General features: G+C 39.7%; 1 protein-coding gene across 4 annotated transcripts in view; it reads right to left on the reverse strand.

Annotated features, from left to right (window-relative positions):
* The window catches only part of LOC144658452 (mycocerosic acid synthase-like), a 32,735-nt gene that overhangs the window by 3,277 nt on the left and 1,721 nt on the right, over nt 1–27,737 (reverse strand). For 2 of the 4 annotated variants that reach the window (XM_078518857.1, XM_078518855.1), the window contains exons 2-11: nt 21,456–21,572; nt 7,318–13,036; nt 6,805–6,961; nt 3,966–6,403; nt 3,601–3,763; nt 3,107–3,385; nt 2,060–2,448; nt 1,340–1,651; nt 689–1,006; nt 181–411 (exon numbers count right to left, since the gene is read on the reverse strand). In XM_078518857.1, the coding sequence (XP_078374983.1) occupies nt 181–411; nt 689–1,006; nt 1,340–1,651; nt 2,060–2,448; nt 3,107–3,385; nt 3,601–3,763; nt 3,966–6,403; nt 6,805–6,961; nt 7,318–13,036; nt 21,456–21,511 (10,062 nt within the window). In that variant the 5' untranslated portion in view covers nt 21,512–21,572. Of the gene's footprint in view, nt 1–180; nt 412–688; nt 1,007–1,339; nt 1,652–2,059; nt 2,449–3,106; nt 3,386–3,600; nt 3,764–3,965; nt 6,404–6,804; nt 6,962–7,317; nt 13,037–21,455; nt 21,573–21,663; nt 21,860–25,986; nt 26,211–27,737 lie in introns of those variants that run through there. The other 2 variants (XM_078518854.1, XM_078518856.1) reach the window with 2 other exon arrangements.

The raw sequence follows: 27,737 nt of genomic DNA on the forward strand, positions 1-27,737 counted from the left end.
TTGTTTAACTTGGCATTATTTTCCCAACAAAACATAATTCGTTTAATTTTGGGTTAAAAACTAGACGAGGCAAGTGCCTCGTCTAGCCTCTTGCTACTTACGGCCCTGGTTCTTATGGCACGAGCTATTCGTTATATCCCGTTGAACTATACAAAAGATTTAAAAAAATGCTTTCCATACCTCAGGAGGCTGCCACTCGTGGTGTGTTTTACTAGCAATAGTTTGGTCTTTCAGAAGAGATTCCCTTAGGGCCTTCAAATTATAGGCTGCGAGTCCCTTTTCAAGGCTTCTTCTCTGTAAGACCTCTATGGCCCAGTCTTGATTGTGATCCTCTCTCAGTTGTCGGTATTCGTTAGCTGTCATCTTAAGGGAATCTAGCGCCATCTTCTTCAGAAAGTTTTCAAATTGCAGCTGCAATAATCAAAAGAATTAAATTTGCAATTTTTCTCTACAATCAAGGAACAGTAATTTCTCGCTGTGCATTTGCTTAACTGCAATGAGGTTTTTTATTTTATTCATTTATTTTAGCATAATTTTTAGCTGCTAGTTATATATTCAATAATTCCTTTGAATTGTTCCGTGTAATTTATAAATGTCATTATATTAGATAATTAGTAATCTTAACAGGCCGACTTTGATTCTTTCAACTCGGAATCAAATAATAAAATAGGGTAAGGTTGTCACGCACCTTAACATGTCGACGGTGAGTGTTTCCATCCTCTTGCATGGAAGCCAGTCTACTGCTGATAGTCTGAGAAAGTGGAGACCAAGGAAATGTGTCAATCATGGCCACAAACTCCACCCTCTGGTGCTGCTCCGTCAATAAGGAGGCCATTTCGTACGCTAGAAGCCCTCCGTATGAATATCCGCCCAGAAAATACGGCCCATGGCGCTGTTCCTTGTTGATCAGTTGAACGTAATGTGCGGCAAGTTCACGTACACTACCCCAGTCCTCACTCACTGTTGTTGGATCGGTAAAGCCCAGTGCATAGAAAGATACTAAATCCTATTAAGAAGAGAAAACATTAGCGACTAGTTTTATAAAACACTCTGATATGTTAGAAGTAGGATGTGTTTCTGAAGATAGCGTGTGAAACAGGATTTCAAAAAGTGACAAGTTGCGCCGTTTCTATCAGCTACCTATATTCTAATCACAGTGAAAGGATAGACCAACTAAGAGGCTCAAAGAGATATATTTTGAACGAAGACTGCAACGATCGCCTAATAATTTTTGTTGAATTGAAAAAATTAAACTGTTCCATGTTCACATACTAAGCAAACCTGGAAAATAAAATGAATGAACGTTACAATTTAGAAATCATTCTTGTTTTTTGCTTACCTGTCCCTGAAATCCTGTAGAAATCGGCACCAGACTCATCGCGTAGCGGTGTGAAGGATGAACACAGAAAAACTTTATGGCTGCGCCTGCAGGCGTGTACAGCGGTACAACTTGTATCTGGCTCCCTGACGTAAGACCAGACGGAGTCGTGTCCGTCGCTGGTTGGGCTTGTGCAGGCGTATCCTCTTGCTGCTCGCTATTTTCAGGCCTCTCGTTGGATGGCTGCGTGTTTGAACTTTGTCCACCAAGCTTTGCAGCAATGTCTCTGGCCATTTTTAGTGGGGTGGTATCAGGCTGCATAAAATAGAAAACCTGAAAAGAGGGAACATTGGTTTCTTAGCTTTTAATCTTCCAAAGGTAAATTATACTTCAATTATATTTCTGTACCCATTCTTGACAGTGGTTTGTTGCAGATGATAATATTTTTGTGGATGCCGTTTTCACAATGATACCAGAATTGGTACCCTCCTTCCTTCCAATTTCCCCTCAATGAAACGCCCATCTTTTGACTACCATATGTTAACAGTGTTATGTAAGCCTTCAAAATTGTCAACAAATGAAACAAGGGACGTACTAAACAAATTATTTAACTGACCATTTTCTGAGCAGTTTTAACTGACCATTTTCTGAAGTTTCGTTACTCTTGAAACTGTTCGCTTATTGACATTGTAACAAAAAACTACAGGTCTATCACCCCCGCATCCTGAGCTAGCAACTCACCTCAAAAGAGACTTGCAGATTGGCTTCAAGTTGCATTTTCAAGGTCAAAGCCGCTGTGGAGTCGACACCGTAGCTGTACAAACTCTTGTTCAAATCCGTCTCGGTAGGCGAGGAAATTCCCGTCCATTCTGTCACTGAGATGGCAACGTATTCACTCACAAGTTCCGCTCTCTTCTCTGAATCTTTCTCTAGGATGATTCTTTGCGCCAGAGATTCCGTTGAGCTGGTCTGATTGTCTGAAGCGTTGATTTCAGCAGTAATGGCATAGAGTCGAGAAGTCGTTCGTAGTCCTGCGTTACTTTTAATGAATCGAGGCCAGTCTGCATCAAACAGAGAGATTTGGCAGCGGCCTGGCTCCTCAGTTAGTACTTTGGCCATATGCTTCGCCCCTGAGGAAATAATTAAGAATCGGCATGACCCAAATTTATACTTTAAAATAAGAATGACATAGTAGATAAGAATAGGAAGCGCAAATTTTACATTGATAAATGAAAAATACATTGTAAAATATTAAAAAGCGATCTCTGGTTAAAAATATGATGAAAACGAGCTTTCGACTACCAGTCTGTAGTCTTTGACAATTTTATTTTGAACCTTTCATTAGCATTTTTACCCGCACTCAAACATTTTTATTGTTTTTATTATAATTTTGTTTTCACACTTTTTATAGTATATATTTTAACGTTCGCGCTTTTTATTCATTACTTGTCAAAGACTACAGACTGGTAGTCGAAAGCTCGTTTTCATCATATTTTTAACCAGAGATCGCTTTTTAATATTTTACAATGTCTTACCCTGGTTACTCGTCTATTTTTAAACGAAAAATACATTGATTATTTGTTCAGATGTATGACGTAACTTGCGATCCATAGAGCTTATCCATGTGCTTCGAAGACGTTCTATGTAGAAATGGGACAAATTCCCTCCCCTTACATATTGTACACGCGTCACAAATAATAAAAGAGTCCTTTTGACACATTGGAGACAATCTAAATCTTTTTTGCAAAGATAAAACGTGGCGCCTGACTAGGTGAAAATATGCATTACCTTCCTTTGCATGAACAAAACCCAATCCGGCCATGGTTAGAAGTTTGGCGACACCAGTTTCTCGTTCCATCACACCAGCACCGCTGATTGGTCCCCAGTTTATCGCCAGTCCAGGAAGACCGAGTACGTGTCTTCGGTACTGGGCGAGAGAATCTTGAAAAGCATTACAGGCCGAGTACGAGGATTGTCCCATGTTACCAACGATTGACGCCATGGATGAAAACATGACAAAGAAATCCAGATCCATTTCCAAGCTCATTTGGTGTAGCAGAAACGAACCTAACAGAAATGACTTGATTCAGTTAAGAAAGAACATCAAATAAATTAATTTTTGGATTCAGCTTTCACATTATAGCAAAAAAGACTTTTTCTTGTGTTGTGTTCTTTGCCTCAGACTAAAACTTGCCCAAATAACAAATAAACCTCGAAACCTCGATCCGAATAAATCTATTTGTCATGCTGAACCACTTTCAACTACTCTTAATTCAGCTTACCCGTGATCTTAGGGGCCATAACTACAGCGAAGCTTTCAAATGTCAGATCTTTAATAAACTCGTCTCTAAGAACCATGGCAGTGTGCACTATTCCAGCCACACTCGGAAGAGATTGAAGCTGTTCTTTGAAGGAAGACATCTGTTTTTGGTTGGAAATGTCAACCTGCCAAACAAATCAAGAAATTTAATAAATGTTCACTTTATTTCATAGATTACTTGAATCCCATTGTTGGCGTTAACAAGCCCCCTTCCCCATTAAGTAAACACAACTTTGATACAGTCTTGCTAACGTGTAGAAAACAGTTTGTTATAAAGCCTAATTCTATCCACAAGGTCATGGATCATTTTAACATTGACATAATTACCTGAAAGGAGTGGATCTTTGCACCTGTCCTGCTCTCAATCTCTCGCACCTGCCGATATTTGGCTTTTGAGGGCTTGGAACGTCCAATAATTCCTACAGATTTTGCTCCATTCTCCACCATCCAGCAGGCCACCTCAAATCCAAATCCTCGCATTCCTCCTGCTACCAGGTACGTTCTGTTTTCTTTCAGTCCACACTCGTCTAAACCGGGTGGAAGTACTGGGATATTTTGGAGGTGTTTGTCCTCTTCAAATGATGCATACGAGTGAATATGAAAGGCAATGTCTGAAGATGATTTCATTTGAACTCTTCGTGTTGATTCAATAGACGTGTTTAGAGCTTTGATTGACGTTGGCAAGTCAACGGTCTCAAGCCTCATTACAAGAAGCTTGTCAAGTAGTCCTTTATCGCTCAACAACTTGAAACTTTCCAAACTAAGTTTCTCGAAAACCCCAGGAGATCGGAGAATGCGTGCTATGTCCTGTCTCTCATATTTGACATTTGTTGTTGCAGGAAATACGATGTCACCTTGGAACTCGGAACTCAAGATAATGACTTTTCCTCCACTTTTTAGTCCCCGACTACTTTTTTGAAGAGCATTGGGAGAAGGTGGGTAGAAAAACACAACGGCATCAAGACGGTCATTGGAATCGCCGTGGAGACTGGAAGAACTCTGACGTATCACACTCTCTGCCCCCATGTCAAGCAGAAGAGTTTTTGTAGACGTTTGGCAAGTGTCGGGAATGGTGCAAAACACTCTGTGACCCAAGGCTTTTGAAAGAACAACTGCTGCTGGCCCAGGACCACGGTTGGCTTCATGGATCAGTATCTTCTGGTTTTCTTCACCGGCTACCGCAATTTGAAGGGCATGAGAAGCTATGGCTAGACAAGCAGGGATGCATGTTGCTTGTTCCTTTGTCAGACTGGTTGGTTTTACAAACGCGTCACTGATTTTGATATAAAGGGAACTGGAAACCCGTCCACTGGGAATGACACCACACACCTCGTCGCCAATCTGAAAAGTCGTTTCGCTCTTCTCTGGTAGACCAGTCACCTTTCCAAGCACGAAGACACAGCCTTTTGGTTTGGATACATCAATTAGCGATTCAGAGGGTGTCCAGAAATAAAGCAGGTTTATGGTGAGCTCAGAGGACGAAGATTTCGAAAGACTCTGCTCACGCAGGCAGAGCTTTCCTGGCGAAGGGATAGCTGATAAGTACAACGAACGTTTCTTCTTGATCTCATTTCTGTTGGTCATTGTAGTCTGCGTCTGGTACGTTTCCAATCTGTGCAGGCGATTGATGAAACGTTTGCCATCTCGAAAGGCCACCTCGTCTTCAATACTGTCACCCAGAATTTCATCAATTAAGGAATCGACCTCGTGCATATCCTTTTTGTTGTTTAGGTCAACGGTTGTAACTCTGAGGTTAACTTCTTCGAGGTTTGCTGTTCGTCTAAGACCCCAGACTGTAGAACCCCATGGAATGGAATTAGTCTTGGAAGAGTTGTAACAGGAACTCAGTACTTGAGTAGACTCAGTAACAAGAAAGAGTCGTGAACTCAGACACTCTTTTGTCATCAGCAGCTTGAGTAAGAAGACGGAACTGTTGAAAGCGAGTCTCTGGGCTTGTTCTATGACATCGAAGTCGTTAGGTAGAAGAGTTGTTTCCACAGGCCACAAGTTGATGATCCTAAGGTTGGATGAATCGCTCGGTAGAATGTCAACAAAGGCTGTTTCAATTGCTTTCTGAACTTCGTTGCTGTTAAGTACATCACTTGGTGGGTCAATTGTGATCACCTTGACTTTTGCAGCCTGTAGTCGTGTGACTAAGGTGTCTGAGAACTCGGAGGAATCTTTCAGCACTATGCAAGTCACATGTTCCACATTTTCCCTCGGCCCCTCTGGTCTTAATTCATCTTCTTCCCACTTGACTTCATACGCAAGCTCAGAAAAACCAAGTTGACGTGGCGAGCTGGTCAACTCTGCGACACGAAACTCACACATGGTCAATATAACGTTTCCGGATGGACACATGAGAGAGACGTCAAATCTTCCAAACTCAGTCGGGTCTGCAGTGACGTGGCAATAGAGTTGGTTGGTTGAGGGAAAATCATTTAAAGTAATGCTCTTGAAACCCACTGGCACAATGGACTTGTCCCCCACTGAGTTTCCGAGGGGAACAAAGCAGGACTGTAGACAGGCGTCTAAAATTGAGGGATGGACAACATAGTCTTTAGCTTCTGTCTGAATGCTCAGCGTTTCACTGATGTCAACCAGACATAGACCTTCGTTGTTGCACTGCCATATCTGCTTGATGACGGAGTATGTGGGGCCATAGTTGAAGCCAAACGTCTCTGTAATTTCTCTGAATCGCTCCATTGGCATTTCCGTCATATTTGCCATAAGTTCATTGACAGCCGGGCCAACTTGATTAGGAACTGTTAATGTAGACAAACGAAAAACGTTCAAGTTTTAAGATATACAAGGCTGATTAAAATTATTAAAACATTGACTTCAATTCAATATTTTGACTGTGATAATTTTTTTGGTATTGAAGTAGTGCGCTTACTCAGACCATGGTACAACAAATAACAGATATTCTTGCACAAGTTTGGTAACCATGTTACTTGCTTCTAAGATTGAGCCATTACTTGATATAATTTCTAGTTAATCGAGAGTAATTAAAAACGAGGAGAATTAATATAACATCTCAACAGCAACAGCAACAGCAGTTGCAACAACAACACCGCCATGCAAGTAAAATAGACTAATGACTTCCGGACGGCTCCATATTGCTTTATTATGGAAGCCTAGGCTCTAGAGGAACAATAGATAATACCTTCGTCCTCGCTCTTCTCCTTTCTGTGCAAAAAATCAACAGAGATACTCCCACTGCTCAATTTAATCTCAGACTGATCATCCTGTACACTTGTAATGTGGAACTGGGTCGTACCAATTCTGTCGGTCTTCATGAGACGCAGTCGTAAGGATCGGACCTGTAACACAAAATTAACAAATCAATGACACGATTCGACTCAATCTGTTATAGCAGCAATCAGCAAAAATATCAGTTAACTTGCAGCTAAATTAACGCATTTTTAAAGGGCTTAAGATCTCTGATGTTTGTAAATTGTGCCTGTTTTCAGTCTTAAAAGCAATAAGTTTGAAAAATTTAATACTCTTGGTTTCGTGGTTGAAATCTAATTTTCATAACATAACATTTTCATTTGTTTTTTTAAGCCCCTTTTTTCAGGCTTTATATTCTATCTATGACCATGTAACTAATAAATCGTTTAAAAAAGCGTGATCTAACCGATTTCTTCCAATTCTCTGCACTTAAAATATTATTTACCTGTGTTTCTGGCAGTGTAAGAAGACTTGAGAGCTTCACATCACTCAGTTCCAAACCCGCAACATCTACGAATTTATCCTTCACCATCGCAAAGGCCATTTCTAGGTAGGCAGCTCCAGGCATCACGGTACCTCCCTGAATAAGGGCGTGGTCCTTCAAATTTGGAAAACGATGGAGGTCAATCTCAGTTTCCCAGCAGTGCAGCCCTGAATACGGGTCGGTCATTTTAACTTGTCCTAGAAAGGGATGCGTTTGCTTCTTTGTGGTTTCCTCAGCTCCAAGCGGAGGTATTGTCGTTTTGGGTGGATGTTCTCTGTACCAAAAGCTGTTTTCCATCCATGGATAGTTGAGCGAGCGAACAAACTTGGCTGATGGACTCCCCTGCACACACGTCCAATCTATGGGAAATCCTAGAGTGTACAGTTTACACACTGTGTTTTGCAGAAAGCTCTTGTGCTGGTCTTGTACAGGTACTCTCTTGCGAGGAAGTGTTGCCATGACGACTGGCATTTCTTGGTCCTTACGGTTGTCTTGAATGGCAATCTGTTTGACATAGTGGGCCAAAATTGGTTGTGTACTTATCTCAATAATCTGCTTGTAACCGTCGTTTAGCAGACGTTTCATTGCTGGATAGAATTGGACTGAATGGCGAATATTCCGCCACCAGTAATCTCGGTCAAATTGTTGGCCCGAGAGAATTTCACCCGAAACGGTGGAGTACATTGGAATCTTTGAAAGCTGGGGATTTAACTTGATCCTTTTCATAGCTGTTTGAAAAGGTTTCTTGATAACTTCCATATGTTTGCTATGGAATGCACGTTTTGTCCCAAGAACGCGCCAGAAAATATCTTTCGCGTGCATTGCAAGATGCACACCAAGAGCTTCGATGGATTGAGAATCACCAGAAACAGTCACACTCTTCGCATCATTGACTGCGGCGATGTCAAGTGTGGCGCTTAGCTTAAGTTCTGTAAGTAAATTCTTGGCCTTTACTTCTGACATGCCCAGAGCCGCCATACCACCATTATTGGGACATCTATCTTGCAAGGTAGAGCGAGTCAGCACCAGTTGAACAGCCTCCTTGACCGTTATTATCCCAGCAATACAGGCAGCTGCAAACTCGCCAAGACTGTGTCCAATGACAGCTGAGGGATAAATTCGCCAGGACATCAGTAGCCGTGCAGTAGCATACTGCACAGCAAAAGTAGCTGGTTGAGCAATGTGATTCTCGGCAATTCTTGAGTTGTCCTCTGTTGCCATGAGCTCATCTATGAGTGACCAGGTCATCCCCAAGTCTTTAATTGCATTGCTTACGTCTAAAATGGCCTCTGCAAAAACATCCTCAGTTTCAATTAACTGCCTTCCCATGGCATACCATTGAGAGCCTTGTCCGCCAAACATGAACACGAGCTTTGGATCAGTGGAGCTCACTTCACCATAAGAAACCATCTTCTCCCATCCCGCAGCGTCGCCAGCATAAACTTCCAGAGAATTAGCCGCATCCGGAATGGATCCAAAGGCGATAGCCAGTCGGTGCGGGAGTTGACTGCGGCGCTCGTTTAAAGAGTAACATAAGTTTTCAACAAATGTTTCATCTAACACATCGACATGATCTTTAAGCCATTCAGAATAATGACCTGCCATATTCTGTAGACCTTTTTGTGAGCGTGCAGAAATGGTGAGGACATTATTTATACCACCAACGCTGTCCTCATCGTCTGAGTCTTCCTTTGAAGTAACTTCACGAAGAATGAGATGCACATTCGATCCACCATATCCAAAGGAGTTAACGGCTCCTATTCGCGGTTTTCCTCTTTCTGTGTTCCATGGCTCGCTTTTTTGCTGTACAATCAGGCTTTTTTCTTCCAGCTTCAATTTTGGATTCAGAACATTGACGTTAACAGTTGGAACCAATCTCTTGTTTTTGATCATTAGAGCAACCTTGATGAGCCCAGCAAGTCCTGAAGTTGATTCTGTGTGATTCAGGTTCGACTTGACCGAACCGATTCTCAACTGTCGCGAGGGCTGGCCATGTCCTCTGGTGTATGTATCGGCTATTGAAGTAACCTCTATCACATCTCCAATTGCGGTACCTGTGCCATGCGCCTCGAAGTAACCGACATCTTCCGGATTCACTCCTGACTGTTCTAGGACCATTCTGGACAGCTCAGCTTGCATTTTTGAACTCGGAGCCGTCATTGGTACAGCGTTTTGCCCATCATTGTTCATTCCACAGGCAATTATCTCGCAATATTCGTCATCTTTGTCACTCAAAGCTGCATCTGTGAGCTTCAAAATAACTGCTGCGAAACCTTCTCCACGTCCATAGCCGTCTCCAGATGCATCAAAACTTTTGCAACGCCCGTCAGGTGCTAAGAGACCAGCCATACTAGATACCATCTGCATTGCATGGTTAAGGACAATGTTCGGTGCACATACAATGGCTATGTCGCAATCCTCATTGTGCAGGTTATCACACGCGAGTTTAAGAGCAGTTAACGATGAAGAACATGCTGTATCAACTGCAAAGCTTGGACCCGTTAGGTTAAGACAGAAAGACACTCTGTTGGCAAGAATAGATGCTGTCATTCCCGTTGATGAAAACTGGTCGATGTTATTGTAATTTGATGGGTCTGTAACAAGTGCTCCATACTCAAGATTCATCACACCGACAAAGACCCCTGTTCTACACTTTTGGAGATCCTCAAGTCGCATTCCGGCATCTTCAATAGCTTCGTATACTACTTGTAGCAGAATTCGTTGTTGAGGATCCATTCCACGAGCCTCTTGATTGGATATACCAAAGAACTTGTTGTCAAAAGTTTGTATTTCTTCCAGGTAAGAGCCATTGACAGCGCAGAGGCGCCCACTAACAAAACGCTTCGGATGATAGAGTCGGAAGAACGTTTTATGCTCTTCTTTCCTGTTTTCGGGAAACGCACCAATAGAACTCTTTCCTTTCTCAAGCAAGTCCCAAAAGAGGTCCTTACTGCTGGCGCCAGGGAATCTGCAGCTGATGCCGACGATAGCAATACCAGGGCGTTTGGACTTTTGCTGTTGCACTTGACTTTCCTGTAATTTTATCGATATTTTTCTTTCTTGTTGGATAGGTAGCATGTCAACATCATTCTGACAAATAAAACTCTCCACGAACTCAAAGAATAATACGATGATTGGCGGGAAAATTAAGAGAGCGTGGATCAGACCTAAGACCAACACCAAAGGGATAAGTCGATAGAAAATGTCTGTCAGACTCGGATAAATAAATCCCAATGAAATGGATCCAGATATCGCAATTAAAGCCGCAGCAAAAACAGACCACCCAACAAAGTTCAGGGCCTCAACCATGCGATCCCGTACGGCTTTTTTTTCTGAAAATACGAATGAATGGGCGACCTGAATGCTAAAATTCAGGGATAGGATAACTGTGGTAAAGAGAGCGAGAAAGGAGATCTGATTTAGGTGGATCTCCCAGACCTCCATAATACCTGCTGCCTCCAATACAAGGAGGACCAGTGTTATAGCTAGGTATGTGCTTATCCTGAAACTTGAGCTAGAGAGCAACGAAAACACAAACACTACAACAGTGGCAATAGCAAGAACAAAGATGGTGTCTTTTTCCAACAAATATAGGTCATCAAGTTCGAAAAATTTCTCAGAGACTGGTAAAGCTTCCAGGGAAGACTGTGAAGACAAATCGTTCCTCAGATCCTCAAGGGACCGTCTGTCTTCTCGATAGCTGTTCTGTAGCGTCATCTGTACATGGACACGAGATGCTAAGATTTCAGGTGTGAGATTTTCAGTTCCAAAACGTACGTCTCGACGGAAAGGGACATAATGGGATTGATTAAGAAATACGTCTAAACATCGGTAGAAATCCGAGTTTGAGCAGTTTATGTTTTTAACCTTCGCCCATTGTCGTAAGGATGCTATCCAACACAACGACTCCCTCTCACTGTAAGAGGCTTCTTGAAGCATTTCACAAATGCTTACGACTTCATTTTGTACTTCCTCTTTTGAATAGTCAATTTCCTGGGGGAAAACGATGCTCGTATCCGTTTCATTGCCAAAGAACTTTTGTTGTGCTTCATTGAATTGTTTGAAATTGTCATTTTGATAAAGTGACTCCGTGGTGCTTGTTCGCTCATCAGTTTGTAATGCAGACGACACGCACAAACCAATGATGCAGGCAAGGATGAAAAGTGAGAGAATTTTACCACCCAGTGACGTTATTAATCGAGTAAGGCTTTTCAGAATGTGTCGCAGATTAGCTTTAAACCTTTGTATGGGTTCTCTCTGCGGGCTTTCAACGTCAGTGAACGATGATCTTCTGCGACAGCGAGGCAGACACGAAGTGTTTTGTTCCTTAAACCGCCTCTCAAAGTATATTAACAAAGTGACTGTAACAATGAAGGACGAAACTGAGAGAATTACAAACGCTACAAGTGCCACAACGAAAAAATCCGAAATAACATCAAAGGAAGATTTGACTGCGATTCCAATAGGAATTGTTCCACACAACGCCGACAATGCAGCAGGTAAGCCCGCTCTAGTAACACAACTACTAACGCGGTGCTCAAGTGATGGCACCTGACGTCGGTCCCATTCTCCCAGGAGGAGAACCACGTCCGCGGTTGCTTTTCCCAACAGTAAGAAGGGAATAAACAAAGTAGTTGGGAAAAGCGACATGTTAACCATGGAAATTATGCCTGCAGCACAAGTGAAGGGTAAGATAATGGCTGAAATTATCAATGCGACTGTTGTAAGGCAACTGAGAATGTTGGAAGAAAAGTATATGACTATGAAAACAAGGATGACCATAATCAAAATGGACAAATAAAGTGGTGTTAGTTCCAGTTTTAAGATGTTTTGCAGTGCATCATTGACTATTTTTCCAGTCTTAAACGAGAGTGATGCGCATTTCAAGCGAGGACCCATTGACGATAGAAGACTCTCAAAGGATTTTTCGAAGTCCAGAACTGCCTGGTCTTTTTCGATGCCGGTTGTCTTTTTAACGAAATAAACGACTCGGAGTGCGTCAGCTTGAGCAGCCACTGGATCTTTGTTGGATTTAAGGTCAAAATTACTGAGCATTTTGTTGAAGGAAGAGTTGAATGTTTCACCAGTAGAGAGAAGAATCGTGGGATTTGTTAACTCACGACCCAGAAAAGAAGAAAGGTTCTTCAGATTTTCGAAGTGAGTACCAGCTAATTCGAGCGGGCTGCTGATAATACAATCGTCTTTATCATTTAACTGTGTCTTGTTAGAAAGCAATTGCTTGAAACATATTTCACTGTAACCACTGATGTTCACTATGGCCTGATGGACGAGAACGGCGTCTTTCAAACAATCTTCAGTTAGGATATTTTGGCCATGTTTTGGGATCATGATGATCTGTTCTTGGCGCGCTTCAAGAAGTGGAAAGAATTGCGCTGCATGAAGCAAGTCCTGCCTGGATTGGCTGTCAGTCGCGGTGAAACGTTCAAAAGAGGGCTGCTCGACATGCACGCGAATGAATCCTAGACAGCTCGCTAGTACAACCAGTAGCCAAACTAATAGGACAACCAGTGGTTTGCGAGCAAGAAAAAATCCGAACTTCTCTAACGCTTTCTCGTAGGCACTGAGGATACAGTAATTGAGGGCCATTCGTCCTTTAACGAGTGCCTTACAGCACACGCGACGTTTTTTAATGTCCGGATGGGGACCGACAAAAGTCGACCTGCGAGAAAAAAATACGTAGGTAATGATCTTTAGGAAACGTCCAAAAAATTGACGAAAACGAAAAGCTTGGAGTCATATTGAACTAACGTACACAAAGTTGATTGTTAACATCCTGCTCATGCAAATAGCTGGTGTACATATGTTTATAAAAATGCTCGGAAAGGGAGGGAGCGCGGAGGAAAGTGATGCCAATAAAAATGCATAGGTCCGAAACTGTAAACTTTTACATACTTTTTTCAAGTAAAGTCAACCCTTTTATACGCCAAAAAATGATACCCTTTCTCTTAACCCTGCAGCAGAAATACTACAGCCCTTTTTTTACAGCCGTGTACAATTAAAGGGCCAACTAGTAAAAACCCGCCCCTTTATATAACTTCAGCCTGAGAAAGGCTTCCTCTCCGGGCTGAGCCTCCCTGTAAGGTCCATTATAGGGAGTACCCTCTCCCCTGGGGTAAATAAACGGGATGACTTAAGCCAGTCTATAAAAAGCCGTTCTACCCGCATGTGTAGCGAGCGCAATCTTAAAGTACGCAAATAAAGTTTTTATCTAACACAAATTCACAACCAAGTGAAGCCAATTAAAGGTCGTTTCAGTGAAAAAAAAGTTTGGTCCGGACTGAGCTATTGTAGGTCGACAAGACACCGATCAGTTTCCTCTCTTCTATCATGCACTTATTTCATTTGCGTCATACTTGTCCGGCCTTCACAATCGGTCAGTAAGTACATGGATCTGAAAAGTCATCATCATTCGCACGATGACGTCGATATAAATAGAACTTCCTAAAATAGAACAATGGTAAATGCTTTGAAAGTTTTGATCATGTTATAGACCACGTATTTTCATGGCTCTTCGCACGCGAAACACTCAAGACATCGATAGGACTGATCATGACTGTACATCACAAACCACAGCGACTGATTTGTCTTTGTTGGATAAAACCTAGAAATTTAAATGGACTTATCTTACTAATACCATAACTTCGAGCTAAATATTCTCCGTCCGGCCCTCACAATTGCGTAATAAGAAAATGTACCCACTTTTTTAAATCTGCATTATCCCGGAGGGGAAGGGGGAGGGAGGGGGTTACTCCAAAAGTTCTTATAAGGGGGGGGGGGGGCTTCGCCCAGAGGTCTAAACCCTTCCCCTTTCATATACCATTTTCGTCAGAAAAGGCAATACCCTTTCGTAAACCTTCGATAGGAATATGGTTCCCCTCCCTTTCACATCCTACAGGAGGGATACTGCGTCTATTTTCTTATTTTTTTCTTCTGAGTAACTCCTTAAAATACTTCTATGAATCTACTGTTCGGTGGATCTTTCCTAGATATTTCGAAAGGTTCTTTGAAATTTCTAAAAACAGGTTTTCCCTACCCTTTTATATTCTTAAAGCCTGAAAAAGGTGCTCCTATCGGGCGGAGCCTCCCCGTGTAGTCCATTTTAGGGAGTACGCTCTCCCTATAGTGTAACAAACGCAGAAAATTTTCAAGGCATCATTTGCAAGATACGAAAACAAACCTCTTCAAATGAAACAATGGTTATTTTAAAGTTTAGATCATGCTATAGACCACGTAGTTTCATGGTTCTTCGCACACAAAACACTCGAGTTGATATGAAAAGATAGAAACCTTTTAAATAAAACAGTGGCATATAACATGTCTTTTCGTGGTTCAACGCAAGCAAAACACGCGATATGTCGAAAGAACTGAATGCACATATATCACAAAACTCGGGTGACTGATTTTTCTTTTCGATATGTATTATTTTGTGACTTCTCAAAAGGTCTTTTTTTGCGTCAATACTAATCTACTGTAATTGTGGCTTATTATGTTCAAAATGGATAAAGCCTAACATTTGAATGCGGTTTTATTGCGAAGTCAATATCTGTTGGAACGCAATATCATCTTAACTATTGTATAAACAAAAATATTTGTTCCACCGTTGATCGAAGTTTGGTCTAATATAGGTGGTAAAAGTAAAGAGATGTTGAACTTGGTTAATAATTTAAGTCTACCGAGAAACCAAAATAAACTTGACGAATTGCAACATTTAGCCGTTGGCATGTTGGTTTATATATTAAGGCGAGAAAAGTGTTTTAATTATAATTCGTTCATTTTGTATGTAAATTTGGTAAACATTGTGTTGTTTTAGGCTCGATAGCGTCCGTGCTAAGTTACGCATCCAAATTACACAACGATCGAATTATAAGGTTTTGTATGGGGAGAAACAATGAGTTTTTAATTAAACATGAAAATAAGAGCGAGTTTTCAATGAAAAATAACGTAACTTGCTTCAGTGTTAGTTTGTTTAGGTGAGGTTCCTTGGTCGCTCGGGTAGATAGTTTTGAATAAAAAATAACCCTTTTTTCAGTTGTTTGTTTGTTTGTTTCCGGTGAGGTTTCTGGGTGGAATTCTACTTAGGTTATCTAGTTTATTATTTAGGAAAATAACATTTTTTTTATTTCATTCAAAACTCGCTTGTGTTTTCAGGTTTAAAAACTCACTGTTTCTGCCTATACAGAACTCCATACAAATCCTTAAATTTCGACTGTTGTGTTACTCGATGCGCAACGCAGCACCGACGCCTTCGAGCGTGGGTGATCTGTGGTTGTTGGGTCGCTGAGTCATGACCAAGGTCAAAATCTTTTAAGGTCGAGACCATTTTACATACTTTTTCAAGTAATGTTAACCCTTTTATACGCCAAAAGAATGTTACTCTTTCTCTTACCCCTACAACAGAAATACTACAGCACTTTTTCTACAGCCGTGTACAATTAGAGGGCCAACTCGTGAAAACCCATCCCTTTATAACTTCAGCCTGAGAAAATTTCTCTTCGGGCGGAGCCTTCCCCTTATAGTCCATTATATGGAGTACACCCTCTCCCCGGGTAAATAAACAGGCTGACATAAGCCAGACTATAAAAAGCTGTTTTGCCCTGCACATGTAGCGAGCGCAATCTGAAAGTCCGCATATAAAGTTTTTATCTAACACAAACTCACAACCAGTTGAAGCGAATTAAAGGTCGGTATAGTGAAAAATGAGAGCTATTGTAGGTCAGCAAGACACCCATCAGTTTTCTCTTTTCTATCGTGCACTTATTTCATTTGCGTCATAATTGTCCGGTCTTCCCAAATGGTCAGTAAGTACATGTACCTGTATTGATCGTCATCTTTCGCACGATGACGTCGATATAAATAGAACCTACTTAAATAGAACAATGGTTAATGCTTTGAAAGTTTTGATCATGTAGAAGAGGTAAGATACATGTCTCGCACGCAAAACACCAAGATAGATAAACTCAATGCGTCTAGCCCCTTCGATAAAAGCAATACCCTTTCGTAAACCTTCGATAGGAAAATGGTTCCCATTTTTTTCACATTCTACAGAAGGGAAACTCGTATATTTTCTTAAATTTCTTTTTGAGTTATCCCTTAAAATACTATATGAAACGACCGTTCGGTGGATCTTTTCGAGATATTCTGAAAGGTTCTTTTAAATTTTTTAAAAACATGTTTCCCCTACCCTTTTGTATGCACTAGTTAAATCCCTACCCTCTTATATTCTCCAGCTAGTTCACATAGGAGTACATCCCCCACGGGTGTAACAAACGCAGAATTTTTCAATTCATCAATTGCAAGGTAAGTCGATACGAAAAACAAACCTCTTAAAATGGAAATTTTCAAGACATGCTATAGACCACGTAGTTTCATGGTTCTTCGCACCCAAATCACTCGAGTTGATATGAAAAGAAACCTTTCAAACAAAACTGTGGTAAATACATGGTCTACAATATGTTTTTTCATGGTTCAACGCACGCAAAACACGCGATATGTCGAAAGAACTGAGTGGAAATAAAAACTAAGGTGACTGATTTTTTTTTCGATATATTTTTTTGTAACTAATCAATCATTGTTTGTCAAAAGGTCTAATCTACAGAAATCGTGCCTTATTATTTTCAAAATGGATAAAGCCTAACATTTGAATGTGGTTTTATTACGAAGTAAATACCTGTTAGAACGCACATATCATCTTAATTGTTGTATAAACAAAAATAATTGTTTCACGGTTGATCGAAGTTTGGTTTGATATGGGTGATAAAAGAAAAGAGATGCTGAACTTGGTTAATATTTTAAGTCTACCGAGAAACCAAAATAAACTTGACGAATTGCAACATTTAGCCGTTGGCATGTTGGTTTATATATTAAGGCGAGAAAAGTTTTTTAATTATAATTCGTTCATTTTGTATGTAAATTTGATAAACATTGTGTTGTTTCACAGGTAACTCAAGTTTGTTGGCGTCCGTGCTATGTTACGCATAAATTACACAACGATCGAATTATAAGGTTTTGTAGGGGGAGAAACAAGGTTTTTAATAAAACATGAAAATAAGAGGGAGTAAGAAAATAACGTAACCCGCTTCAGTGTTTGTTTGTTTCGGTTAGGTTTGTTGGCCGCGCGGGTAGATAGTTTTGAATAAAAAATAACCCTTTTTTCAGTTGTTTGTTTGTTTGTTTGTTTCCGGTGAGGTTTCTGGGTGGAATTCTACTTAGGTTATCTAGTTTATTATTTAGGAAAATAACATTTTTTTTTATTTCATTCAAAACTCGCTTGTGTTTTCAGGTTTAAAAACTCACTGTTTCTGCCTATACAGAACTCCATACAAATCCTTAAATTTCGACTGTTGTGTAACTCGATGCGCAACGCAGCACCGACGCCTTCGAGCGTGGGTGATCTGTGGTTGTTGGGTCGCTGAGTCATGACCAAGGTCAAAATCTTTTAAGGTCGAGACCATTTTACATACTTTTTCAAGTAATGTTAACCCTTTTATACGCCAAAAGAATGTTACTCTTTCTCTTACCCCTACAACAGAGATACTACAGCAATTTTTCTACAGCCGTGTACAATTAGAGGGCCAACTCGTGAAAACCCATCCCTTTATAACTTCAGCCTGAGAAAATTTCTCTTCGGGCGGAGCCTTCCCCTTATAGTCCATTATATGGAGTACACCCTCTCCCCGGGTAAATAAACAGGCTGACATAAGCCAGACTATAAAAAGCTGTTTTGCCCTGCACATGTAGCGAGCGCAATCTGAAAGTCCGCATATAAAGTTTTTATCTAACACAAACTCACAACCAGTTGAAGCGAATTAAAGGTCGGTATAGTGAAAAAAGAGAGCTATTGTAGGTCAGCAAGACACCCATCAGTTTTCTCTTTTCTATCGTGCACTTATTTCATTTGCGTCATAATTGTCCGGCCTTCCCAAATGGTCAGTAAGTACATGTACCTGTATTGATCGTCATCTTTCGCACGATGACGTCGATATAAATAGAACCTACTTAAATAGAACAATGGTTAATGCTTTGAAAGTTTTGATCATGTGGTGTTATAGACCACGTAGTTTCATGGTTCTTCGCACGCAAAACACTCAAGATGTAGATGGAACTGCAAACTCCAAACGTTTTTATACGGGGAGGGTTCGCCCCGAGGTCTAAAGCCCCGCCGTTTCAAATGTCATTTTCGATAAAAAAGGCAATACCCTTTCGTATATACCTTCGATAGGAAAATGGTTCCGATTTTTTTCACATATCTTCAGAAGGGAAACTGCGTATATTTTCTTAAATTTCTCTTTTGAGTTATCCCTTAAAATACTCATGTGAAACGACCGTTCGGTGGATCTTTTCGAGATATTCTGAAAGGTTCTTTTAAATTTTTTAAAAACATGTTTCCCCTACCCTTTTGTATGCACCAACTAGTTAAATCCCTACCCTCTTATATTCTTACAGCCTAGTTCACATTAAGGAGTACATTCCCCCACGGGTGTAACAAACGCAGAAATTTTTCAATTCATCAATTGCAAGGTAACGTCGATACGAAAAACAAACCTCTTAAAATGGAAATTTTCAAACATGCTATAGACCACGTAGTTTCATGGTTCTTCGCACCCAAATCACTCGAGTTGATATGAAAAGAAACCTTTCAAACAAAACTGTGGTAAATACATGGTCTATAATATGTTTTTTCATGGTTCAACGCACGCAAAACACGCGACATGTCAAAAGAACGGAGTGGAAATGTATCACAAAACTAAGGTGACTGATTTTTTTTCGATATATTTTTTTGTAACTAATCAATCATTGTTTGTCAAAAGGTCTAATCTACAGAAATCGTGCCTTATTATTTTCAAAATGGATAAAGCCTAACATTTGAATGTGGTTTTATTACGAAGTAAATACCTGTTAGAACGCACATATCATCTTAATTGTTGTATAAACAAAAATAATTGTTTCACGGTTGATCGAAGTTTGGTTTGATATGGGTGATAAAAGAAAAGAGATGCTGAACTTGGTTAATATTTTAAGTCTGCCGAGAAACCAAAATAAACTTGACGAATTGCAACATTTAGCCGTTGGCATGTTGGTTTATATATTAAGGCGAGAAAAGTTTTTTAATTATAATTCGTTCATTTTGTATGTAAATTTGATAAACATTGTGTTGTTTCACAGGTAACTCAAGTTTGTTGGCGTCCGTGCTATGTTACGCATAAGAAAATAACGTAACCCGCTTCAGTGTTTGTTTGTTTCGGTTAGGTTTGTTGGCCGCGCGGGTAGATAGTTTTGAATAAAAAATAACCCTTTTTTCAGTTGTTTGTTTGTTTGTTTGTTTCCGGTGAGGTTTCTGGGTGGAATTCTACTTAGGTTATCTAGTTTATTATTCAGGAAAATAACATTTTTTTTTTATTTCATTCAAAACTCGCTTGTGTTTTCAGGTTTAAAAACTCACTGTTTCTGCCTATACAGAACTCCATACAAATCCTTAAATTTCGACTGTTGTGTAACTCGATGCGCAACGCAGCACTGACGCCTTCGAGCGTGGGTGATCTGTGGTTGTTGGGTCGCTGAGTCATGACCAAGGTCAAAATCTTTTAAGGTCGAGACCATTTGTAGATAATAAAAACAAAAGTTCCATTAATTGTTAGCGATAGGAAAGTGCATTTCGGTTTATTGAAGTGTTACTCGACGCACAACGCAGCACGGACACCATCCTGCTTGGAAGAGCTGTGATTGTTGAGTCGCTGAATGCGACTGAGGTCGAGATCACTTAAAGGTTGAGATAATTGTTTGGTTATAAAATTAAAACAAACGTTTTATTTAATCTTAGCAATGAGAAGGTGCATTTCGACTTTAATGATCTTGTAAGCAAATTTATAACGATCTGGCCAACCGAAACGTTAAGTTTGCTCTGAATTATGCGTCCTTTTTGAGAACTTAGAACATAATTAAGCATTTCACAAGCGGGAACTATCGAAGTGAAATGAGTTTTCTTAACGCGAAACGCTGGAGAGTTTTTTGAAATAGTGCGATGCGCTTTTGCCAACCGAAATAAATTTAAAAGACGAGAACAATTGAAACACGTGAAAGCCAAACGCTCTTTCATGGATATTTCGAAACTTTGAAGAGCTTTACTTAAATATAGTAGTTCCGCTTTTCGATCTTTTTCGATTATTATAGATCTGTCAAATTGTTTGGATAGTATTTGACTACATGTTCTCTAGAAGAGATTATGCTTATTAAGTACCGGTGAGATTAGTAACGCTGAACCGAGTAAAATGAAAGCCCAAGAGAAAAAGACGTGTTTCAACTCTCAAATGATTTTGAAACTTAAACAAAAGACATTGTTTAGAATAAAGAGCTTTTCCCGCAAAAAAAATGATCCCAAGTATTGAAAAAATGAAATGAAAAAGCTTTTGCATAATTACATGCAAAATTTGATCTATCACAAAAGTGCAAACACGGGGCTTTTATGAGATGAAACCGAAGTCAACCTTGATTACAAATAGTAAAAGGAAAACATTGACGACATCGCCTGCGCAAAACACAACAAAAATATTGGCCTAAAAGAAAGTTTTGACTTTAAAAATAGTTGAAAATACATTACCAAGAAAAATATTGAAGTAGATAAATGACGGTACAGCGTGAAAGTTTCTTTAATTTGCTGGCTAACACACGGATGACGATTGATAGTCTTGTGTTGTTTACTTTGATCATAGTATGCTTTCTTGTGAAGACAGTCAAGATCCGGCAGACACTTCTAACCGATGCACAGTGTTTTGTATCGATTTCCCCGATCGCTTCGAACGATGTTTTTTGTCCTTAAAACGTGTTCAATTGCAAGAGTATTCTCAAAGAGGGCAGAAATTAAAAGCGTGCAACGTATTTAGAAACGAAAAAATGTGCCTGTATTTAAACATGTTATGTTTTACGCAGACAGAGACTTGTTACAATAAGCTCAGTACGTTTCGGAATTGGCCACGCATGGTTGTTGCAAACTTCACTGCTATCGCAGGACTGATAAGAAAGAGCTTGTTATCCTAGACTGAAAACAAAGTATTTCCAAAGATATTGAACGTAGGAAAGGTTACCTCCGTCGTCGATAGAAGCTCTCGCCACTCTCCATTCTCGAAATGCGGCGATCCATGTCTGATGTGAACGATCCCTGAGAATCCCAGGAGTTTTTCCTTATCCTGTAACTTGCAAGTCTAAGAAATAAGAAAAATAAAATCTTATAAGCATTAATGATTCAAGGCCTAGGCGACTTCATATCTCGAGTGCTTGGCTAGTGATGCTTACCAGACAACTTAAAGAGAAATTGACTGCTTCTTCTTAGTTGTTGAATTCGTATAGTCCCAAATGATAAGACTGAGTTACGTCATTATTACGTCTTCACGGACAACTCTAGTGTTGTTGATTTCTGAGAATGCTGGTGCCTAAAAAAAGGTGATCATTTACACATTCTAGTCAAGTGCTTTCTGATTTGCACGCAAGCTTTCCGCTTGGTGTCCGGCATACATTTCTTTAAATACCAGTTAAGAGAATTTTGACTTCCATCAAAATTAGGTCCGTGAGCTGTAAAAATCAACACAGGCCCCCGTATTTAATTAATATTCGCCTCGGTAAATAATGGAATAATAATAAACTGAACTGCAAACACCTGTACAAACTTTTCAAGAAATAAATGTTGCACGACTTGCGTGTTTGCCGAACAACATCAAACAAAAGGAAAGCGATCGCGCACAATAGCTTTTTCGGCTTCACCCTCGTGTGCCAGACACAAATGATGTAATATAATAGAAACAAAAGACAAGAAACAATACTGACCAAAATGCAATAACTCACAAAACAGTGGTTAAACAATGTGTTTAACCACTGTGTTCGGTTTTCGAAGCAGGAGGCGCTTTTTTCCTGGCTCAGCGTATTTGGAACAAATGTATTTGATTACAAGTGACTATTTGTGGTTCCCTCGCGCCACAAATGCTCAACAATGAAATAATGTCGAATACATACAATATCGAACAAAAATGTCTCTTAAATTGCTCAAAAGCATATTTTTAATTAAAGAAGTTCGTCATTGTTTGAGAGGTTTCCGAGAACACAACAGAGCAAGTGAAGTGGATAACGAGTAAGTGGTAAGTAGTTTATAACCAGAAGCCAAAGGGAAGCGACGCCCTTTTACAAGCGTCATCAATTCATTGTCAAATTTGTGGCGCAATCAACGTGCTATACATTCCTCGCAGGAAAAAATGTAATAGCAAGAAAAACGCTGTCCTTTGGTATCATTTTTTACCATTGTTAAGTTGTGCCTTGAAAAATATTTTTCTCTTTATCACGTTGTAGAAACGAATGCTCTTGAGTTCAATCAGGGTGTTACAAGAAAGAGGCCGGTTTAACTTCTGAACAATCTCATTTGATAGTAAGTAAGTATCGCCGATTTGTCCACTTACATCTGAAAGTCATCCGTTTATATTGTGCGTGACTGCAAGCGGGCATTTTTACAATGTTTCTAGGCAAAACACTCTAACATTAAGCCAATTTCGGGTCAGTCATTAGGTCAGATTTGTTATGCAATGTGCTCACAACAAAAAGGAACCGTATCCGCCCGCTTGCTCTCGGTAGCACATCTGCAGTCTTAGAATTTGATCAGCGAAATTTTTTGCGAAATAAATAAACTTAAGGCAACTGAATGTAAAAAAAATCATAAAGTGGAAATTATGCGGAAATTATTCGTGTTTGTACTGTCAACAGAACAAGCACTGTAATCTGCGCAATTTTCAATCTAGTGGACTTAACCGCCGCGCTCCCATTTTTTTTTCATGCGTTACGACGCTGGAAGCTAATATGTCACTGGCTAGCTTTCATATATCCGTTTCTTTTCCAAGAAGGAGGCGAACGAAAGCAGTCCAATAGGACACGCTCACACACAGGTCAATTTTGTGGCAAAAGATTCGAACAATGTCTTCACTAGTCAATTAGTTCATGTTAATCAAGTCATGCATGTAGATGTGATACCAACGTCATGTAGCTTACGTAATCGCTATTGAAGCTCAATACCGTCTCATGCATGCAAATAAAAGACAGAAAAAAAATATTTACGTTTACTTTTGAAATGTCTTTCTTGCGAAGAAATAAAAGTTGACAAATGATTCAAGATGTCTTTCTTTTCTATTATTAAACAATACAATAGCTAATGACGACAAAGCGAAAAGTGACTAAAAAAGCCTTGAGAGCTTTTAAAATTAGAATTGTTTAAATGCCAGTTCCGCTGAAGCATAAAACACGTACAGCTTTGCCTCAGGAAACATGAAAAACCGAAACAGACACAACCCTAAAAAAGAGAAAAAAGAAATACTGAAAGCAGTATGCTTCACTAGTACTTTAATGTATTGAAACTTTAACGAGATAATGGATAGTGATCAGTTTCCTCTTGTACGTTTAAGCAAACCAAAAGTCAAGTGCAACATCCGGGCCTATAAAAAAAATACTCGAATTGACTGTTTCTTTTTTTTAGCCAACTAATCTGCCTTCTGCTAGTTGGGATATTTTAACTATGTTATGTTCATTTAAAATATTTGTTTCCTCTGTTTCAGTGGCATGTCTGTAAACTAGCTATCTCGCAGAGTTATGAGGCTAAGTGCATAACTGCTATAAATAACATTTTCATTTACATTTTACAGTGAGTTTTACGCTTAATAATATTGATTGACGTTACTTGGCGACTTGTAATGTATTCATGCTCAACTGAATCAATTTATGTTCAACCAACTGAAACCACGTATAAATTCAGAAATAAAAAACAAAAAAATCAAGACATCGAGAGCTAATGTTTATAATAAATCACGATTCAAAACGAGAATATATTATAACAAACCACGAGTTAAAAAAAGGGGAATACACGTGCGGACATACGCGAGGTTCGAAGCTATAAACGGGGAGAACGTAAATTTATGTCGTCAGCATAACAGATAGAAAATGATCCGCTTTTACTAATCCAAGCAATTAAGGATTCCCTACGTCAAAGAGTTTCCCTTGTTGTCTGGATGTGCGCAAATTTTACTGAAGTAAACTCCTAGGAGTTTAAGTTTTTCGGAATGTAGTTCAATGGCCATCACTGAAACGTCTCTTAATTTGGTGGTAATTTTCTTATGTCTAAATTTAGCTAAAATCCGTGACACAGTTCCTTTAAGTTAAATATAAGCTTCAGCTTACCCTCAAGTATCACGTACCGGTAAAAACACTGTCAATTGGTCAAAATGCTTAAATAATGCCAGTAGATAAAGGCAAATAGAAGCTAGGGTCGGGAGAACAAATTTGTAGAAAATTAAAGGCAAGTATTAAAAACGCCAAAACATGTTAAAAGTGAACAGTAGAATACGCGTAAACAGGTTCTTCAATTTGAAAATAACGACCCAAAATACCCTTACTCAACTGAGCGAGGTACAAAGCTCAAAATACTGTCATCGCTGATTCTTTTGACTACTACCTTTGTGTTCTGTCACGGTACTCCCGGATTCAAATTATTTGTTTAAAATGCCGTTTTACAGTCGCCAGATCTTCAGTTGGCGTTATTCGGTTGCTTTCAGTTTCTAGATATTTGTAGATATTTTATTTGACTGGTTGACGCTTGCCTCCTCCTTCAAGTTCCGTTTTAAGTTATTAGTTATTTCAGTAGTTTTCTAGTTAGGAACCGCTCTCCAGGGTTTTTTGAGAAACAATGTCAGGTAATCTAAGGCAAGTAATTTCTAGTATACATGCAGTATTTATGTGTCAGTTGAAATCATAATGCTTGGTTAAAAATAAGAAAGGATGGATGCTACTGAAGGGCTAGTCAGTGTGTAGTAAAATGAGCTTTAACGTCTTTTTCAGTTTTAAATAAGGTCCCAAATACCCTAAATTAAGATCGTTTAAGCTCGTTAAACAAAATACCCTTAATTAAGCTCTTTTAATTTAAGCTCGTTTATGTTTTCTAGATGGTGTTCCTTTTTGTTGCTATACGCGACTTTCATTTTCTAGATATGTCTTTGCCTCGTGAACATATGATCATTACTACACATCTGACTGGTTGATATTTTCCTCGTGCGGTCTCCAGGGTTTCTTCCCCGAAATTACAGCTTAATTTTTGGGACAGACTTATGAGCTAAGCAAGAAGAATTAAAGCGAATAAAGTCAGTTTAATAAAAGAGTTCAGTTGCCTCCTTTAGCTGAGACAGTAGAAGCTAGTAGAGCAGTCGAATCCTCACCTGTAGGCTGCTGTAGGCATCTGCCTCTCGACACTTAATGGGTGTGACCTCTTTTATTCATCTGGATAAGATGTACCGTAGAGAATACAAGCTTATCGAGTTTTTTGAGTGTCTGAATAAGCCACTCATTGTGAATTTGGGAAAGAAACACTCTGCGAACAAGAAATAATCCGTGCTTACATGGAAATCCGCTGTGAAATTAAAGTGCTAATGTGTTTTGTCTAAAGCGAAAGGTTTCCTCATTCATCACGGCATTCCGGTCGTTGGAAAGTTCAGGTGAATCGCGAACGATGATCAATGGTTCTCAGTACCCTGCTTCTCTTTTGTTCTTTATACTACGCTTAAAACCAAAAAAAGCTAGAAGAGAATAGTTACACACCTCTCTCCAGAGACAGTGCCACCATTGTCTAGATCCACATCGACGTTCATTGTGAAAGAAACGTTAAATGAAATGTTAGCCCTTTAAATTTCCCTTAAAACTGTATCTTTTCAGACCAGCAGATAAGAGAAAAAATTTCTAGAGTGACCTTCACCAAAACTGGCAGATGCTCGCAGATGTCTCGTTCGCAATCGAACACTGACTTTAGAATGAAGACAACGTCAAGTTATGTCAGTCAAGTACAATGAACGTTATAAACTTTATTTAGCACAATGACCTGAAACGTCTTCCGCGATTTCTTGGAATTGTTTGTGCAGAAGGGCATCGTGTATCTCAGTCACATGTCCTATGACGCACTATACCGTAAAATTCCGGTTATAAGCCCTCCCGCTTATAAGCCCCCCCGGTTATAGGCCCATCAACCTGGAAACAAAAAAATACATCCGGTTATAAGCCCCCCCCCCCCGGATATAAGCCCCCCTCTACCAGATGACAGTACTGAACAGGGCTAAATGTTGCTTTTTTGTGCGTTTTAACTTAAAAGCGTATTTCGATCAACACTCCTGGGGCTCTTTTCGAAACGTTTTTTTCCTTCCGCTTATAAGCCCTCCCGAATATAAGCCCCTCCGCTTATAAGCCCACCCAAAAACCCTTACGAAGTTGTATAAGCCCAGGGCTTATAACCGGAATTCTACGGTATAGGTCTAAATTGGGCGATCTTAGGGTGATCAAATTAAAAATTCCCGTCATTTGCCTAGAAAATACATCGCGCTATTGACAACGGAATGCACCTTTAGAATTCGGTGCTGAGTGCAATTTATAGGATTTCATTCCTACAGCCGGCCCTGCATGATGTCAACATTTAAACGGCCTCTTAACATTTGACTATATATTTTATGGAACTCTATTTCGAAGAATTGAGAATCGAGATAACTTCCGCTTGGTGTAAAACAATTTCTTTATTCTCTGTTTACTAATTTTGGGGTATATCTGGTAATTACATTAGGTATAGCACTCCCCGCAAAGCAAACATAAAGAAATCCGTATAAAGAGCTTCTTCCTGGAACAGTGTTTAGCTTGAGCTTGAGCTTGTTTGAGTTTACCTTGTTTACAGTTAGGGCTAACACCAAGCGTCCGGCCTCGTGACATATCGACTTAAAGCGTTAACACAGCGAAACAAATAAGGCTCTTTAAGAGTGAAATAGCGCAACCCCGCGACACCATTTACGTGAGGAGAATGATAAAGGTTTTTACGTCTGTCGGTTGTTTATTCTCTAAAGAAGTCACGGTATCACGTTTATTAAAACAATTCCACTCGCGAGCAAGCGCAAATTTAGGCTCCAGAAGGCTATGTATAAACTTTGGCTCGATCGCTGGACTTGGTGAAAAAGAAAAAAAATGCTTGCCCGTGTATTTAAAAACCTCATCATGTCAGTAAAAGGAGAGAAATAATACACAGGGTAAAGCGAAGATCTGTTTATCATTATTTTTCTGGGAATTGTTAGACTCGGTTTATTTCGTCTGTGTCTGGTGGTCATGCTTCACGGGTTAAAGGCGCCATCATAACAGGAATTTTGTTGCGACACAAGTGGCCCGAAAATTGCCTAGTTTGGCATTCTCTGAAATAAAGATGCATATGTCTCACAACGTCTTCTTTGCACTAGTCAGAAAGTACCACTTTTTCGCAATGGTTACGGGCAGCGCTGCAAAGATTTTTCTGTGTGTTGTTAATAAGCAAGTATAGATATATA

Source organism: Oculina patagonica, chromosome 6, assembly GCF_052425735.1.
Source record: "Oculina patagonica isolate OP01 chromosome 6, crgOcupat, whole genome shotgun sequence".
NCBI classification, from domain to species: Eukaryota; Metazoa; Cnidaria; class Anthozoa; order Scleractinia; family Oculinidae; genus Oculina; species Oculina patagonica.